Raw genomic sequence first — 17,514 nt, 5'->3', positions numbered from 1 at the left:
CCCCTTAACCCCCTGCTAACTATTTACAATTATCGCAAAACTAAAATGAATAACTATCTAAAGAGTAAAAACAACTATAACTAGAACTATCTACAAGAATTGAAGAGTAAGCTAGGGAGAGTGGAGAACAGCTATGCCGCGCTCCACAGTTCCAACGACCGTCAGGGGCGGTAAGAAGGAACTGAGGGGGCGCTGGGTCGGCTGGGGTATATATCCAGCGCCATGAAGGCGCCACTCCAGGGGGCTCCACAGCCGACCCACCGGGTGTTGCTAGGGTAGAAAATTCTCCGACGATCGTGCACGCAGCGCGCGCACACCTAATTGGAATCGATATGAGCAAGCACTCGAAGAAGAATAATATAGACAATGTTTCAAAAAGTTAGACAAGTGGTACAGTATTATGGGTTATTCGTATTAAAAGAAGGGAAGAAGAGAGGTCAAGAGAGTAAAATTCCTATTGAGAATTCAGAGTTATGAAATAGCATCCTTTAGTAAACCAAAATATAATGTTAAGAGAGGAAGTTTTATAAAGGATCAGAATACAAGGTCCGGAGGTCATTGGAAATGGGCTGGAAGTTGTATTCCAGTCAAAAGCAAATCTATTTCACTTGTTATATGGTAAGTTTTCCCCAAATTTTCTTTTATATTATTCTTCTACGTTTTTCTGCACACAGAGACAGGTGATGAAGAAAATAATTTCAAGAAATCAAAGAGGTGTGAAACAATTATTTAAGTGCTGAAAGTTCTTTGACTTTATCTACAATGAATCAGCTTCATATCTTGATAGATCTGAAGTTTTGTGCACCATGTGAAGAAAATGGACGGTCTAGGACATGAGTAATAGACAGGGCTTAAATTCTCAGACAGTATTTCCCAGAGCCCTCCATGCCCTCCTCCCCCGCAACATGCTATAAAAACACCGGGGGGGGGGGGGGGGGGTTGAAAATATTTACCGGAGTACCGCTCCAGACAGCGCCACTGAAATTAACAGACATTAGCATGTGATGCTATATTCTTTGGCAATTTCTGTAAAAGGAAAATGGTTCAAACTATACCTATGATCCTGATATTGAATGTGCCCAGCTGAACCTGCTGCACTTGCACAGAGCCCCTCGGATACATTTGCACAGCCTGCAGAATTGAGCATCCCAGCCCAGGTGGACAAACTCGGGCTAGTGGGGCTCACACTAGTGCACTAAAAATAACTATGTAGACAATGTTTTGAAGTGGCATCTCAAGCTTCGAAGGCCACCCCATTTTCTAGGCTTCAGACCCTGAGCTCCAGCCCAAGCCACAATATCAAACTGTTGTCTACACAGCTATTTTTAGTGAAGTAGTGTGAGCTCCTCTAGCCCAAGTCTGTCAACATGGGTTGGGAGGCTCACTCCTGCAGGCTGTGTAGACATACCCTATAAGGTTTCAAAGGGGTCTGCCCAACCAGGGGTCTTGAGTTCATCTATTTTTAGTAGTAGGTCCTATCATATGTTAAAATAAGTGACAATTTTCATTTGTTCTCAATGCAAAATTACTCATCAGTAGATTGTTCTAATTACACAATTTCTTCACTATGTGAACATATAACATTTAAAATGCTATCAGCAGAATTCTGATTTTCAAAACAATTTGCTTGATATTAACTTTTTTACTCAATCAATTTATAGATCTTCAATTTTGTTTCCTTAAGCATGCATCCTTAATACTGCATTAATGAAATGAAATCTTAAAGACATGGCAGGAAATATGATTATATTTGGATTAATGTTACTATCAGACCCTTAATGATAATTCTTCCACAATACTACTGAGGTGGAAGTCAAACAGCTTAATGGGACTAAATTAGGGGGCCCAGACAATTTCCATCCAAGAATATTAAAGGAACTGGCACATGAAATTGCAAGTCCAATAAGAAGGATTTTTAATGAATCTGTAAACTCAGGGGTCATACCCAAAGACTTGAGAATTGCTAATATAGTTTCTATTTTTAAGAAAGGGGAAAAAGTGATTCAGGAAACTACAGGCCTGTTAGTTTGACCTCAATTGTATGCAAGATCTTTGAACAAATTTTGAAAGAAAAGTAGTTAAGGACATAGAGGTGAACAGTAATTGGGATAAAACACAACTTGGTTTTATAAAAGGCAGATCATGCCAGATGAACCTCGTCTCCTTCTTTGTCTAAATAATCAGTTATCTTCTCAAAGGAAAAGCAGTAGATCTAATCTACCTGGATTTCAGTAAGGCATTTGATATTGCTTCACATGGGAAATTATTAGTTAAATTGGAGAAGATGGGGATTAATATGAGAATTAAAAGGTGGATAAGGAACTGGTTAAAGGGGAGACTACAATTGATCATACTGAATGGTGAACTGTCAGGCTAGATTTCCTCAGGGATCGGTCTCGGGACCAATCTTATTTAAACATTTTTATTACTGACCTTGGCACAAAAAGTGAGAGTGTGCTAATAAAATTTGCGAATGACACAAAGTTGGGAGGTATTGCCAATATGGAGGAGGAAAGAATATCATACAAGAAGATCTGGATAACCTTGTAAAATAGGAGCAATAAAAATGGGATGAAATTTAATAGTGCAAAGTGCAAGGTCATGCATTTAGGGACTAACAACAAGAATTTTTGCTATACGCTGGGGATGTATCAGTTGGAAGTGACAAAGGAGGAGGAAGACCAGGGTGTATTGGTTGATCACAGGATGACTATGAGCCATCAATCTGCTGTGGCTGTGAAAAAGGCTAATGCAGTCCTATGATGCATCAGACGAGGTATTTCCAGTAAAGACAGGGAAGTGTTAATATTATACAAGGCAGTGGTGAGACCTCATCTGGAATAGTGTGTGCAGTTCTGGTCTCCCGTGTTTAAGAAAAATGAATTCAAATTGGAACACGTGTTCAGAAAGGCTACTAGGATGATCTGAGGAATGAAAAACCTACCTTCTGAGATGAGACTCAAAGAGCTTGGCTTATTTAGCTTATCCAAAAGATGGCTGAGGGGAGATAGGATTGCTCTGTAAAAATACATCAGAGGGATATACTAGGCAGGAAGCGGAGTTATTTAAGTTAAGTGCCAATGTTGACACAAGAACAAATGGATATAAACTGGCCTTCAAGTTTAGGCTTGAAATTAGGTGAAGGTTTCTAACCATCAGAGGAGTGAAGTTCTGGAACAGCATTCCAAGGGGAGCAGTGGGGGCGAAAAAACTAACTGGCTTCAAGACTGAGCTTGATAAGTTTATGAAGGGGATGGTCTGATGAGACTGCCTATAATGGCATGTGGCCCATCAGTGACTGACAGTAGCAAACATCTGTAACAGCCAAAGATGGGACACGAGATGGGGAGGGCTCTGAATTACTACAGAGAATTCTTTCCCAGGTGCCTGCCTTGTTGATCCAGCCTACATGCTCAGGGTCTAACTGATTGCCATATTTGGGGTCGGGAAGGATTTTTCCCGTGGGTCAGATTGGCAGAGACCCTGGTAGTTTTTTGCCTTCCTCTGCAGCATGGTGCATGGGTCACTTGCAGGTTTAAACTAGCGTAAATGGTGAATTCTCTATAACTTGAAGTCTTTAAACCATGATTTGAGGACTTCAGTAGCTCAGCCACAGGTTATGGGTCTATTACAGGAGTGGGTGGGTGAGGTTCTGTGGCCTGCAATGTGCAGGAGTTCAGACTAGATAATCATGATGGTCCCTTCTGACCTTAAAGTCTATAAGTCTATGAATATATTTAGCTAGAAATATATTCATAACTAGTGCTTGAAAATGCTGCCTACATTCAATGCAAAGTGTTACAATTATGAAAAACTTGTTTTTTTGCATTTCCTGATAAAGTTTTTGTTTTTTCCATTTTTGTTGGTGCATGTCATTAAAAAAATAAATAAATAAAAAAAATAAACTTACATTATGGGGTCAATAAACACCGGAAAGCACTTAAGTCCATCTCTATGTAGTATTGCACTTAAGCCTGTGCTTAATTGTCAGCATGTGACTGTGTCCCATTGACTTCAATGGGATTTAAGCACATGCTTAAAGTGAAACACATGATCAAATGCTGTCATTAATGGATTTATTTTTCCTGAACTAGGGCCCTAATACAGTCCATATAGTAATATTATGAAGCTGTTACAAGTCTTTTCCACTCGCAGTTACAGTGTATGTTAAACTAGTAGAAATCCGTGTTTACTGTAGTCAAACCACCCAGCACTGAGAGCTCCTGTGACCATACCAGCTAAGAAAGGATGAGCCTAGACAGTCCTTGGATAAGAGACCTCCAAGGAAAATCCAATTCATATGAAAGAGGTACTAGTAAATCAATAAAAAGCAATGTTCTGCCAATTGCAGACTGAACCGTCAGGGGGTACTGTGCTGCGAGATGGTGAGGGCTTTTATTTCTTTATTTTTAAGATGTGACCAAACTGATGTCCAGATGAGCTTTGGTCCTTTAATTTCTCATGAAACTACTTGAAATAATAGGAATAACAACCTTAGCATTCTGGCCACATTCTACTTTGGGCAATTATATTGTGCTGACCTAAATTCCCCCTACCTTTTAAATTGGATGTGGTATAATTAGCTTGCCCCATACCCTAAACTTTGATAGATCATGAAAAAGATGGCCCTTAATGCAGCATTTTGGTCTTAAACTTTGCAGAGAAGTAGGAGGAAACTGCTTGATTTTAAAAGAATTATCAGGTTTTCAGATCACCAAAGTGAAAATTTTCCTGATTGCTTCTTAAACCCCATTTTAGAGTACAAATGAAGGAAGGGGCTGTATGCTACAGAGTAACATAAAAGACAACACAATGCCAAGAACAGAAAGGAGACAATGAAGACCAGAGAGGGGAAAAGGAATGAGGGGAGACTTTGGCTGTAAAGTGAAGTATCAAGTCAAAAGAAAGGGGTCTAGTTACTAAATCATCAACACATGAAGCACCTGCATGCTCTTTGTCTGGCTCCTACTCATAAGTTAATGATAACACTGCTTAAGCTTGAGAGATCTCGCAAGATCACAACTTGCGATAGTTGGAAGTACAGTAACCATGGATTTCAATCAGTACATCATATGACCTTCTCACTAAAGAACATCTATTTCCTGTGGAGCTCATAAATGCCTCTTTTATTATTAAAGCCCACACTGTAAAGTTATGTGAGGATTAATAAGAAATCTTCTCTTTGAATAAAATGCTGGTTTAATTTTCAGTCATTAAGAGCAACCTCCTTCATTGACAAATGGCTTTTCCTGCGCCAGATACCTGCATTTGTGCTGTCCCCAGTTCTAGTTATTAGCATAATTTGTTGCAATTGACTTAAATCCCATTTCCCCATGAGCTTCATTGGTTGGTATATTCTGGGAAGGCATCAAATGCTTGTCTTTTTCAATCAAATTTCTGTGTATGAATTAAAATGTTGGTGGCTCTGATCCCTCCTAATTAGAAAGATGTGGGAAGTCACAGAGAGAAACATGAGGTATTCATGCTGAAAAGAACTAGCCCTGCCACTGTTTACTCATGCATGGGGTTAATCCTGCCATCACCAATTTGGCAGACACATGGCTGCCCCAAAGGAACTGATATTGGGGGAAAAAATAAATATTGTGGATACCTCATTTCCATTAAGTCTGTCACTAATGGTTTGCTGACTTGCCTACCAACTTCAAGTGTAAGCAGAAGGAGCAGCTCCGACAAAAGTAGTAAAATGAGTATGATTTTCTGTTTTTCCTCATTTAAAAGGGATTTCCCACATCATAAGCAATGTGAAGATATTCTCTCTCTTTAAAAGGCCTAATTTTTAATTAAAACACACTGAAGACAGATTTGATTAGGGAAGAAAGCATTTATTTTCTATTTAATGTCTCAGTGCCTTTATAAGAACAAAATTAGATAATTCTTTCGCTAGAAAAGCTTCTTTCACTCCATAAAGAAATATTAATATTCTCCCCTACTTGACAAAAGGCTTTTGGTACTGGTACAGTGGTTAAATTTATAGTACTATCTATATTCTTACAGTTTACTTCACATTTTTCAGATTGCTAACCAAATGCATGCTTAGGAGAAAATTACAATGGATTATACAGAGTGATAAATATCCTATCTATCTTCTAACACAGCAGGTCTGCTCTCTGCACATACTTAGAGTGATCTCTGTTCACTTTTTTGACAAAGCTAAGTTTTTATTGCACTGCATACATGTTAGCACTACAGAGCTAACACTACTCTATTCTAGCACATGAATGCTTGGGAATTGTTATCAGTGTTCTAATTCTGGAACATTGATTACTTATGATACATAAGCCAGAAAAAACTCACCTTGCTAACAGATCACAGGCATACTATGCAGAACTTAAAAATGGAGAAGATTTGAAATTGAGGGCATTAGTCCACGCCAAGTTACTTCAACCAGTGTTTTTGTTGTTGTTGTTCTTTCCCTGTCATCTGCTCCTCCTCCACTCCTTCCTCCCCCCACCCAGGGTTTCACCATTCTTCACCAACTTAAAACCAACAAGATATTTTGCTCAGTTTTCTAAAACACTTACTCTTGCAAAACAAACAGAGTAAGTTGTTGGATCCAAAACTCATTGCCTATTTCAAGAAAATTTACTCAAGCCTTTCCGTAAGATAAGTTGTGTTATAATAGTTAAAGAAGCAACACGAAAAAAGAAAGAGCTAACATTACAAACACTATGCCCTGGCAACTTAGGCTATATCTACACTAGCACTTTTGTCGGTCAGAGGTGTGAAAAAACACCCCCTGACTGACAAAAATTACACCCACAGAAGTGCTGGTATGGACAGCACTATGTTGGCAGGAGACACTCTCCCGCCACTCATTGGGGGTGGTTATATTATGTTCATGGGACAGCTCTTTCATGTCGGCATAGAGCGGCTACATGGGAGACTTTACGGCAGCACAGCTGCATCGGTACAGCTGTGCCATTGTAAGGTATCTAGTGTAGACGTAGCCTAAGTCTCGCTTAGGAGTCTCTTTTTACTATTGGTTATACAACAAAGTGCTTGGTGATAAACTACCTTAATGGGTGATTTATACGCCCTTTTACAAAGTAGTATGGATTTAGCCATATGACATCCCTTAGTGCAAGGAACAGCACCTCACTACTCATCTTTTCTAGATCATTAAAAGTATTTATTTACAGTTGCTTTCTCTCTCTTTCCTGCCCCATCTTTCATAAATTCAGAAAATACTAATTTTAAAAGTTTTTCCCGCTAAATATTCAAGAGACCCAAAAACAGCTGGCATTTTTTAAATTGCTGCTTCCCTCTAGTTACTTTTATATCTGCTAATACTTAGTTCCAACATTTCAGTTAATTGCCTGGGAACTAATCGAAGAAGTAACTCCTCCCCTTATCCATCTGCAATCAAAGATAGCTTTAACTGCCGTTCTGACAACATCATCGTTTTTCAAATGTTTTCAGTAGCTGTCTTCTGCCTCTTGGATCAAATTCAAACTTTCCAGTACTCATCTTTAAGGTCTTGCACAGCTCAGCTTCCACTTACTTCTCTTTTCACTTCTCCCTTGCTACTTCATGTACCTAACTGGCACATTTAACTATCTTTCCCTTACTTCCCTCATCCTCATTTCATCATGCATTTTTCCAGGTGGACTCACTCCTACATCTATAATTCCCTTTCTGATCCAGTTATAGGCCTTCAGGAAAGGGAGGACAAGTCCTAGTCTCACCTCAATGCCAGCTATTCAGAAACAAGTTTTAGGAAACCCTCACAATGCATATATTACTAACCAAAGTAATCACAGAGTCCTATTGTTGCTTGTCTCCCCTTTCCCTTCGCATCTCCTGCTCCCACAGCATGTTGTCCAACTTCTCTTGACATGCAATATCTTAACTCCAATTGTAAGTTCCTCAGGATATTATCATCTATTTCTCTAAAATGCCACACACAATATCACTATATAAATAAACAACAATTAAATACAGGACCTCTTCTTGCAAACCCTTCATCTTGCAAGTTATCCCACTGAAATCTATGAAACAACTTACAGGCTCAAAAGAGAAGTTGAGAAAACTCTTTAAAAGTGAACTCAGCTTTCAAAGCCAAGAGGTGGCAAGCATAATTTTATCAACAATTTCCTGAGATGAAAAGGTCTCAGTTTCTGAGCAGACTGCTTTATTTCTTTAGAGTAGAAGCCCTCCCTCTGTTACTAACTCTTGGTGTGCGTAACAATAACTGTATTCTAATTTCTATAAGCACAATAGACTAAGTTGTCAGATTTTTTCTTACGTGCTTGATACATAAGAAGTGCAACTAGAAAAGGGGAAACTTATTATAAAACTGTAGAAGTTATAGGTGGAAAAGACGTAGGTTGTTTATGCCTCCAGCTAGCAAAGCACATTACAGGACTACACAAGTTTAAATATAAACACATGCTTAAATGTTTTTTCTGAAGTAGGGTTCATATCCATCTCCCTGCTCATTCAAATGTCTGCTATATCCAGAGTAAGAATTTTGCTAACTCCAAGATACACTGAAGCTTAGCAGCAGTCCAGATTTGTGTAAACTGCAGATGAATAGCAGTTGGTGGTATTCAAATACTGACAATACGCATGGCAAGAAGAGCTCCAAATGTCTTTGTCCACAGATGTCATGGTTAGTTTTGTCAGGATATAACTAGAAAAACATTCCAAAAGTCTTTGAGCAGAGGACACATGAAGCTCAGAGACAGGTAAGGAAATCTTAGAATTTTTGTCATCACACATTAGGCATTCTTTTTTGGTCTTGGCTCAGAAGAAAATACACACTACAGTGTGTGTATTATATGATGTGTGTGTATGTATGTTTGTTCCAAAAACGAATTCTGTATTTCTTTACCTCATTTCATTTTTGAAAATCTATGTGCCAGTGTCCTTGTCACGTCTTGTTAAAACAAAGTCATTAAAAGAAAGAACGGTAAGTGAAATAAAATGAATACCTAGCATCCTGGCAGTGAAAATAATTCCCTTCTCCCCTCGCACCCCAAAGTATTTCTAGTACACACCGTATTAGAAATAGAAATAATATCAGAGGCAATATTCTAACTATAAGGCCTTCGCCAGGCAATAGGAAATGAACATAGGAAAATCAGCTGTAGAGAAAAGAAGCTGAGATGCAGGATACAGTGGGAACAATGAAAGGAGAAAGCATAGGCAAGAAAAGGACAGTGTGAAAAACGGGAGTTTGGTAATAGAAGAGTAATGTTACAAGCACATTTTAAATTTAAATTTTTCTCTTTCCTTTTCTTTTCCTTATAAAATGCAGATAAAGATATTCGATAATTGCAATCTTCTCTCTAATCTTCATTCCAACCATTCATTTCAAAACTTGACTTAAAAAAAAAGAAAAAAACTTTTAAAATCTGCTATCACCTCAAGTGTGTAATTTCAAGAGCTGTCATGATTCAGTTAACGACTCCCTTCCCCCGCTCCCCCCCAAAGTAACTTGGACGGAGTGCCAGACTGCTCAGAGAGGGTGTAATCACATTGCCTCTGATAGCTAGACTACAAAGCATATAAGCCCTTTAGTTAAAACAGTAGGAGATTGTGTTTTTGAATGAAACATTGACCAGGTAGTGCAGGCAGCCACAGCCAGCAATCTGAATGATTAACATGACATTTATGTAGCCAAAGAATCATCCTCCTTAATGTAAGTAACCCATTTGACTATAAAGTTTCTCGTGCATTTTCATGATGATTTTTAAATACTTTGTTTTTCTTCAAATGAAGGAAGAATGTTCTTGTTGTTAAAGGTAAATTCTAATCCCAGTTCTTCCACGACTATTTGGGGTGATTTGGGGCAAGTCACTTAGTTTTACAAAATACCTAAAATACAAATATAGAATTAAACAACAAAACAGATTTTTAAACATCTAAGTAGACACTTGTCAACACATTGCTCTCTGCTTGGCAGTTAGCCTACATGTGGATGAAATTAACAAACCCACAACTTTACTGCACACTACTGCCTTGTGTTTCAGAATAAAATCTTAAAAGTAATATTTTGAATGATGCAGCAGAGTCCCCTATACACCAGGTCTTTGTGTATACTTGTTTCAGTGGAGTTCTCAGGACAGGATGCTACTCTATCTTGGCCCAATTCTGGTTGGTCTCTGGTCAATCTAGAGAGGTGTTCAATTAATAAAGGTAATTTAACATTGTAAAATTATTCAGGATACCTTTGGGTAGTCTCTTACAAGGAAGGAGGTCTTTAAATACAGTACTATTTATTAGTTTTAATCCTTACTAAACTAATTATAAGTGATTCTGAATTTAAAGCACCGACACAAATTACCAAAGCCACACCCAAACCCCGACTGCACCCACACCAGCTGGCCCTCCAGACCTTGCCTTCAGGCCCTTGTCCCGCAACCTCAGTTGGCTGAACACCATCCAGCCAATCTGCCTCTGAAACACACCCAGGAAACAATCAGTATGCACTCATGCTTCACACCATCCATATATTTGCCCTGGTGTCCCGCCCCGATGCCAAGTGGCAGGACCTGCTGACACCTAAGGAGGGCTAGGCTGTACTTCACTCTGGTTCTACAGCCCTCCTGGGATACTAGCTGGTGGCACCTTCACGGAATCATGAGCACAGGCATGTACCTGGCATGGTTCAAGAACTCCCCTGACATCTGTCCTTTCTGTGGCCAGAGGGAGACCCTGGCATACTTCTATGTAAAGTGCATCAGAATGCAGACCCTCTTCTGGCTTCTCTAGAACCGCTTACGGAGATTCTGGCTGCACTGTCTTCCACACCTCCTTATCCTAGGACACCCCATCCATGGGCCCACAAAGTCACGAGACCTCATAATCAACCTCCTCCTAGTGCTGGCCAAGTCAGCCATCCATCACAGTAGGAGAAGGAAGCTGAACGGGGTGGGGGTGCTCTGTGACTGTGTGGCCTAATTCCGGTCCCTTATCTGCTCAAATCTCTGGGCAGACTTCCTCTGAAGAGCATCCACCTACTCCTGAGACTCCTTTGAGGAGCAGTGGGAGCTGTCTGGTGTTCTCTGCTTGGTGTGTCCCCGTCCCCCTCCGATCCCTCTTTATTACCCTCTGACGTCACTCCTGATCCTGTTTTATTCATTTGTTGTCCACTTGATGCCTCGGTCCAGTGGTTCCTCATTCTTAATTGAGGGGGAAGGCCTTTTGTTTTGGGTAGGCCTACGCCTGCCCACCTTCAGTGCTTCAAACAGTACCCACACCAACTCTGAAAAAGTCTGAATCCAAACTTTGCAGGTTTACTACCCAGGCACTTCCTTAAAAAATAACTGGGCAGACACACAGATTAAGGACACAACTCTGGAACCAATGCACACCCCAGTGAGCACACCCTAGTGAGCACACCCTAGTGAGCACCTAATCACTCAAGTAGTCTCACTGGGTTTCCAGTGAGGGGGCTCCACAATATGGCCTAGAGAAAAATAAACTAAACAAACCAAAAATAATAGGTTGGGTTTATAAACAACAAATCATGTTGAAAACTTGATCATTTTTTATTGAATTGCAAAATTAATAGATATATAAAAAGAATTAGAAAAGCAATTTTTATAGGGCCTCACAAAATGTTAACTTGAAGTTTAAATTATATTTGTCTTAGATATAAGGCCTGTTACATGGCTTGAAAGCTAGACAAAGGATTGCAAACAAAAGGATAACACACTCCCCAAGACAGCAGCAGTAGAGCTTCAGAGAGTTAGTGTGGCTTGGGAAGGGCATAGAGGTGAGACTAACCCACTCTGGGTCCTCTGAGTGGAGGAAGCCAGCAGTAGGTGAGATCTGCTGATGGCAATTCTCCAGCTTTACCTTTTACCTTTCACCTCTGTGCAGCACAGGAGCTTTTTAAACCTGTCTTACAAAAAGTCTAAAAAGAAGGGGAGAATTTGAGGAAATAGGGTTGAATCAAAGTGCTATTTCCTTTGATGCAATTTCAATAGACTCCCACAAGAAAGTCATAGAGCAACACCTGACACAGCATAAGTGTGTTATGTTGCAATGTCCAGTTCAATGTATGTAAATATGATGTAACATCTCTCAATTCCCATGTCTCATCCTCTCCCTCCTCATTCACCCTTTTCTGGGTGGTATCTTCAAAGTTTCTTGGTGGTGGTAGTGCAAGGGGTCTGTACACTCTGAGATCATGGTCCTTCGTTCAATGCTCTGGCTGATACACACACACACAAACAATATTAGCCAGTGCAGAGAGTTCTCCTGCAATTAGTACTCTGCTTGCTGGTGTAAGAGTGGAAAATGGCCCAGAAGTCATAGCAGATGCCAAACCATGCTGTTATGACCTATGGGTTGAGTGTCAACATTCTGTTGCCTTGCACAGAAACATGCTATATAGATACTCACACAAGTAGGTGCTCATGAATATACGGTGAGCAAATTTCACTCTCTCAATCAAATAATGAAAACACACTGATAACACACAGCAATATTCCAGACCTCATTATACATTTTTAGTTGACAGAAAAGAATAAAGAGGAACTATGTAACAATCAAATCTCCCCCCAATAAACAATAAATTACTTATATTTATACCAAATAGAGCAAAATGCGGCCAGAAAAACAAAGATAAAAATGTGATATCAAAATTATGTTCTGGACAAAGGCTAAAATGTTAAGTAGAGCACCTGTTTGTGTGCAACAAAGGTCTTGTATGAAAGGGGGGAAGACACAACAAAACAGTACACAGGCGTTTACAGGATGTGTTTTTTGCAAGGACTATAATACATGTTTTTAATCTATGAAACATCTGGGACCAAAAAATCAATTTGTACCATTTTTTAAGATAGAATAGTTTTAAAGTTTGTAATCCAGTTTCTACAATATAAATCTGCACAAAACTAACAGCACAGGGCTTTAGGCTTTTTCTGGGAATATAAAATATGCAGAATCCTACCAGGCCATATTGCCATGGGCTGTGTTGTCAAGGTGACAGAGTAGCTCCAGGGTTTGAGTGTTGCTTGATGAATCATCAGGGGATTCATGACTGCCTGATTCCAATTCCTTCGGCATCCTCCAAACAGCCGCACATGTCATGACTTTACTGTCTGAAGCTAAGCAACAGAGGATAATGTCAACAGATCATTGTACAGGAGACATACTGTATACATGCATCAACATCTACGCAAATCTTTAAGCAATGCACATCTGCTGTTTAAAATATTTAAAATATCATATTAAGCTGAATTCAAAGAACGTACAACACAGATAAAGGCACAGACCTCAAGTCAGCAATCAGTTCACCGCAGAACTCATAATTAGCATATATTTAACCCACTTTTCCATGTTTTAAAGCCAAAATTCAGTTCTGAGGAAAACAGATTTTCCAAGCCCCATTCCCCATATGTTCCTTTCAATTAATGTTAGAAATGAAAATGACCCCTTCTCAAGTGTATAGTTTGCACCTTAACAGTAATAGTTTAGCCACAATTTTAAAATTTCTTCATGTGGATTTGCTGGGTTATCCTCAGTTTGCATGTATGGCACTAAGTCACATCCTTTGCTGTGAAAGACTGTTTAGCAAAAAGAGTTCTCCTCTAAACATATATGCATTCAAATTCCTCCCTTTAATTCCAGCTGTAAAAACACAGTTTCCAAAAAAGACAAATACAGGATTTATTTTTATTTTTAAAAAAGCAGCAACAGCTCTTTAAACCCCTTTATGTTTAAATTTGCCTTTTAAAAAAATGATGATGTAGCAAAATATAGGTGTAGCTATGAAAGCAGTCTATCAGCACTATAGGGAAAAGAATGTTGCGCGGCCCATCTTCATTATCCTGCACCGTGTGTAGCAATTTGCATTAGTGCAAAGTGGGTGTAAGCATTACTATATCAGAATGGCAATAATTTGCAACCACTTTGCACTGGTGCAAATTGCTATGCAACAGAGAATCTGGTTCAAGGTCAACAAGGGAATAGCACAGGGGTGGGCAAACCTTTTGGCCCAAGGGACACATCTGGGAATCAGAAATTGTATGACGGGCCATGAATGCTCACAAAATTGGGGTTGGGGTGTGGAAGGGGGTGAGGGCTCTGGTTGGGGCTGCGGGCTCCAGGGTGGGGCCAGAAATGAGGAGTTCAGGGTGCGGGAGGGGGCTCCAGGCTGGGGCAGAGGAGTTTGGAGGGCGGGAAGGGGGTTGGGGCTCCGGAGGGGGCCAGAGGTGCAGGCTCCGGGCTGCACTTAACTCGAGCGGCTCCTGGAAGCAGCGGCCATGTCCCCCTTCTGGCTCCTACGCGGAACTGCGGCCAGGCGGCTCTGCACGCTGCCCCATCTGCAGGCGCTGCCTCTGTAGCTCCCACTGGCCGCAGTTCCCGGCCAATGGGTGCTGCGGGGTGGTGCTTGGGGTGGGGGCAGTGTGCAGAGCAGGAGCCAGAGCAGGGCCATACTGCTGTTTCCGGGAGTGGCCCCAGACCCTGCTCCCCAGCTGGGGCACCTGAGCGGGGTAAGTCCCAGATCCCACTCCCCAGTGGGAGCTCTAGAGACGGATGAAAATGGCTGGTTGGCCAGATCCGGCCCGTGGGCTGTAGTTTGCCCACTCCTGGAACAGCAGATCAGTACAAGATACTGCTGCACACAAAAATCCTACCATTGATGGCAATAGTGAGGAGACCACTAATAGTAGGGGTTTGGGTTGGGGGGCAGTTTGGGGAAGATTGAATCCCTATTAAAATGGTCTATGTGAAAATCCAATGGGTAAGTAATGGTTACTTTAAAAAAAACAAACATTTTCTTTTGAAGAGTCGCTTTGTATTAGGAACTGAGAGACGAGGGACTTCCCTTTCTGAGTACATATGACTAGTTTTAGTCTGGAGCTATGAACTGAGGTGATTCTGCTGACTTTGAGAATTGAGGGAAAGGAAACAGGAGCAACTGTACTACAAAACAGTATCTTGGACTAAGATGTCAGCAACATGGATACAGAAACCAAACAAGTCCATATTACAAAGCAGTTTGAAGCAAATATATAAATAAGGCATACGAACTACTTCCCCAAGGACAGAAAGAGGGTAAGCATTTAATCCAAAATAATTAATAATAAATAATAAGAAATCTTAGTTATCTGTGAGATACAGGAAAAGTAACTAGATAAAAATTGGATGAAATTAGGAAAGACCAATGGAAGAAGATGATAATCACTTGAAAGGAGGAGGGCTGAAGGGGAGGCTTAATTTACTGTGCAGACTTCAGAACTTGTTATCTGGCAAATGTATACACTAGAATTTGTACATGAATTTGGTCGAAGAGGCGATTTGGAATCACGACGGTGTTGGACAATCCCCTTTCGTCTGTTGCTATGCAAACAGACCTGTACTAATTGTAGTGCATGCTGAGTGATTGATCAATATTTAAAACTCACCTAATACTATACCAAATTTGCCACTTCAATTCAATGCTGGTACTGAACAAAAAAAAAAAAAAAGCAACTCTATATTGCTATTTTTCCTTACCAAATGGTAAAACAGTGCACCTAACACACTAAGCACCTCCACTATACAAAGAAAAAACAACTATCCACTTAAGCTAAATTTACAGTAAGTTCGTGTACTCAGTATCAGCTATGAGAAAGCATATTGTTAAAAAAAAAAAAAAAAAAAAAGCAAGCACCTGGAGGCTGTCCCACTACCACCGAGAGATGCACAGAGAACCATGAAAGGTGTAAGCCGCTCAGAAGAGGCCATGGTACATAGACTCTCCAGAGTCTTAGCTAGGGTTAAGATCCATAGTGCCTGTGGGGAGAAAATGGCAAGTGATTTTCAGCTAGATTCTTTTGGGAGGAATTTGGGAAAGTGGTGAGTTTGGTATAGTCTTTGGTAGAAGTGTTGTTGTTGTTGTTGGTTTGTTTTTGTTTTGTTTTTCTGGCAAACTACCTATGACTAAGTTTGTCTAAAGGTAAAGATCATGATAAACTCCTTCTGCCCCCCATCAAAGGGTGAGGTAGACCCAGCACATCACCACTTTTTGCTTTAACAAATTTAAACCCTCTTTAACCTCACTTCATTTCTTTGTCTGAGTCTACTAGATGATCCACTATTATTATTTATATTATAGTAGTGTAACCCACACACCTTCTGGGTGTGGTGTTCTAGCCCATCTAGTAGCACCAAGACCACTTAGAGAGAATTAAATGAGTTTGCTCTACAGCCTTAGTTAACAGCCAGTTGGCTTTTAGCTCATGCAGTAGAGGCTCATGCACTAAGCTCCAGCAGTCCCAGGTTCGATCCTGCTTGCTGACAACTGGGATCTGTCAGCGTTACAGTAGCACCCAAGTGTGCTAGGCACTAAACATACACACAGAAAGGCTTGTCTCTGCCTGAAGAGCGTATAGTCTAAAAAACAGACATTTTGCTGCAATCATCTCCAGACTGCAATGGCTATAAGCAGAAAAGAGTCTACCCTAAATGAGCTGGTTAACTGAGACAGTGCCCATGTGCACCTTCACGCTATCTATTATTTACTGAAAAACATGGTGGAGAACAACTGCACTCTGATAATTTCCTGTTCCATGAAACCCAAAGTAGAGATGCTGGCTGTGGAACAGAGGAGTCCAGCAGAGATTGTGATCCGAATTTGAACCCTCTGAAGTTAACCCATACTCTGAACATGTGAGCAAGACTCATCAGCCAAGCATCTAAGAAAGAGAATTCTCCTTACCACCTCAATACACCCCCATTTGGTGCCGTATTTCCAGCTGCAGCCAAACCCTGCTGCTTTAGAAGATAGCAAAAACAAAACAAAACAAAAACAATACAAACAAAAAAACCCAGAATACACCTGGCCAATTGTGCAAAGGGAAAAATTCCTTCAAGAGCCCTGCAGACGATCAACTTACGCCCTGAAGCATAAGATTTTATTATATGATTTTATTCGATTCATCTCAGCAAAGAAAGTATTTTAAGCTCCGCAAAAGGTATCTGGGATCTTAATTTTAACCTCTGAGTATTTCTGCAATGTTGAGTCTAAGGAAGCTAGTGTAACTTGTCAGTTGGAGCCCCACTTAAGCTAGTCTCATGAGTTTTGGATTTCATCAAGACAATGCAAAAGCCAGCACATCACACAGATGCTTGGAAGAGTAAAGGAAAATAATTGCTAATAGCAAAGAAAGCCACCTAAAGACTGGAGGAAGAATTTGAAGCAGGGCAAAGTTATCAAAAGCACCTAAGTAACTTAGGTGCTTTTGAAAATTTTACCTGCAGCCACCAATAAAGAAAACCACTTAAATTTCAAGTGTGCGCAGTAAGTGGGCAGAGATTCTATCTAACTATAGTAACTATAAATGCTGTCAAGACCAAGCAGGAAATGTGCCTCACTATTGTATGCACAGGAGACTCCATTGGGTGGTGAAAGCATAAAGATATATCATACTTCCACATCTTGCAGACTTAGCTATGCCATTCCTTGGAGCCCAGTATACAGTGTCCCTTCTGAGAGGCTGTTTATCTACTTTGATATGATGTATATCAGATGCCATTTGTTCTCCCAAAATG

General features: G+C 40.3%; 1 protein-coding gene across 1 annotated transcript in view; it reads right to left on the bottom strand.

The window, feature by feature from the left end:
* The window catches only part of EIPR1 (EARP complex and GARP complex interacting protein 1), a 159,139-nt gene that overhangs the window by 65,364 nt on the left and 76,261 nt on the right, over nt 1-17,514 (bottom strand). Inside the window, exon 4 of the mRNA XM_065402278.1 lies at nt 12,926-13,082. Coding sequence (XP_065258350.1) covers nt 12,926-13,082 — 157 coding nt within the window. The remainder of the gene's footprint in view (nt 1-12,925; nt 13,083-17,514) is intronic.

Source organism: Emys orbicularis, chromosome 3 (assembly GCF_028017835.1).
Source record: "Emys orbicularis isolate rEmyOrb1 chromosome 3, rEmyOrb1.hap1, whole genome shotgun sequence".
Lineage (NCBI taxonomy): Eukaryota > Metazoa > Chordata > Testudines > Emydidae > Emys > Emys orbicularis.
This window is presented reverse-complemented; position numbering and strand designations above follow the sequence as displayed.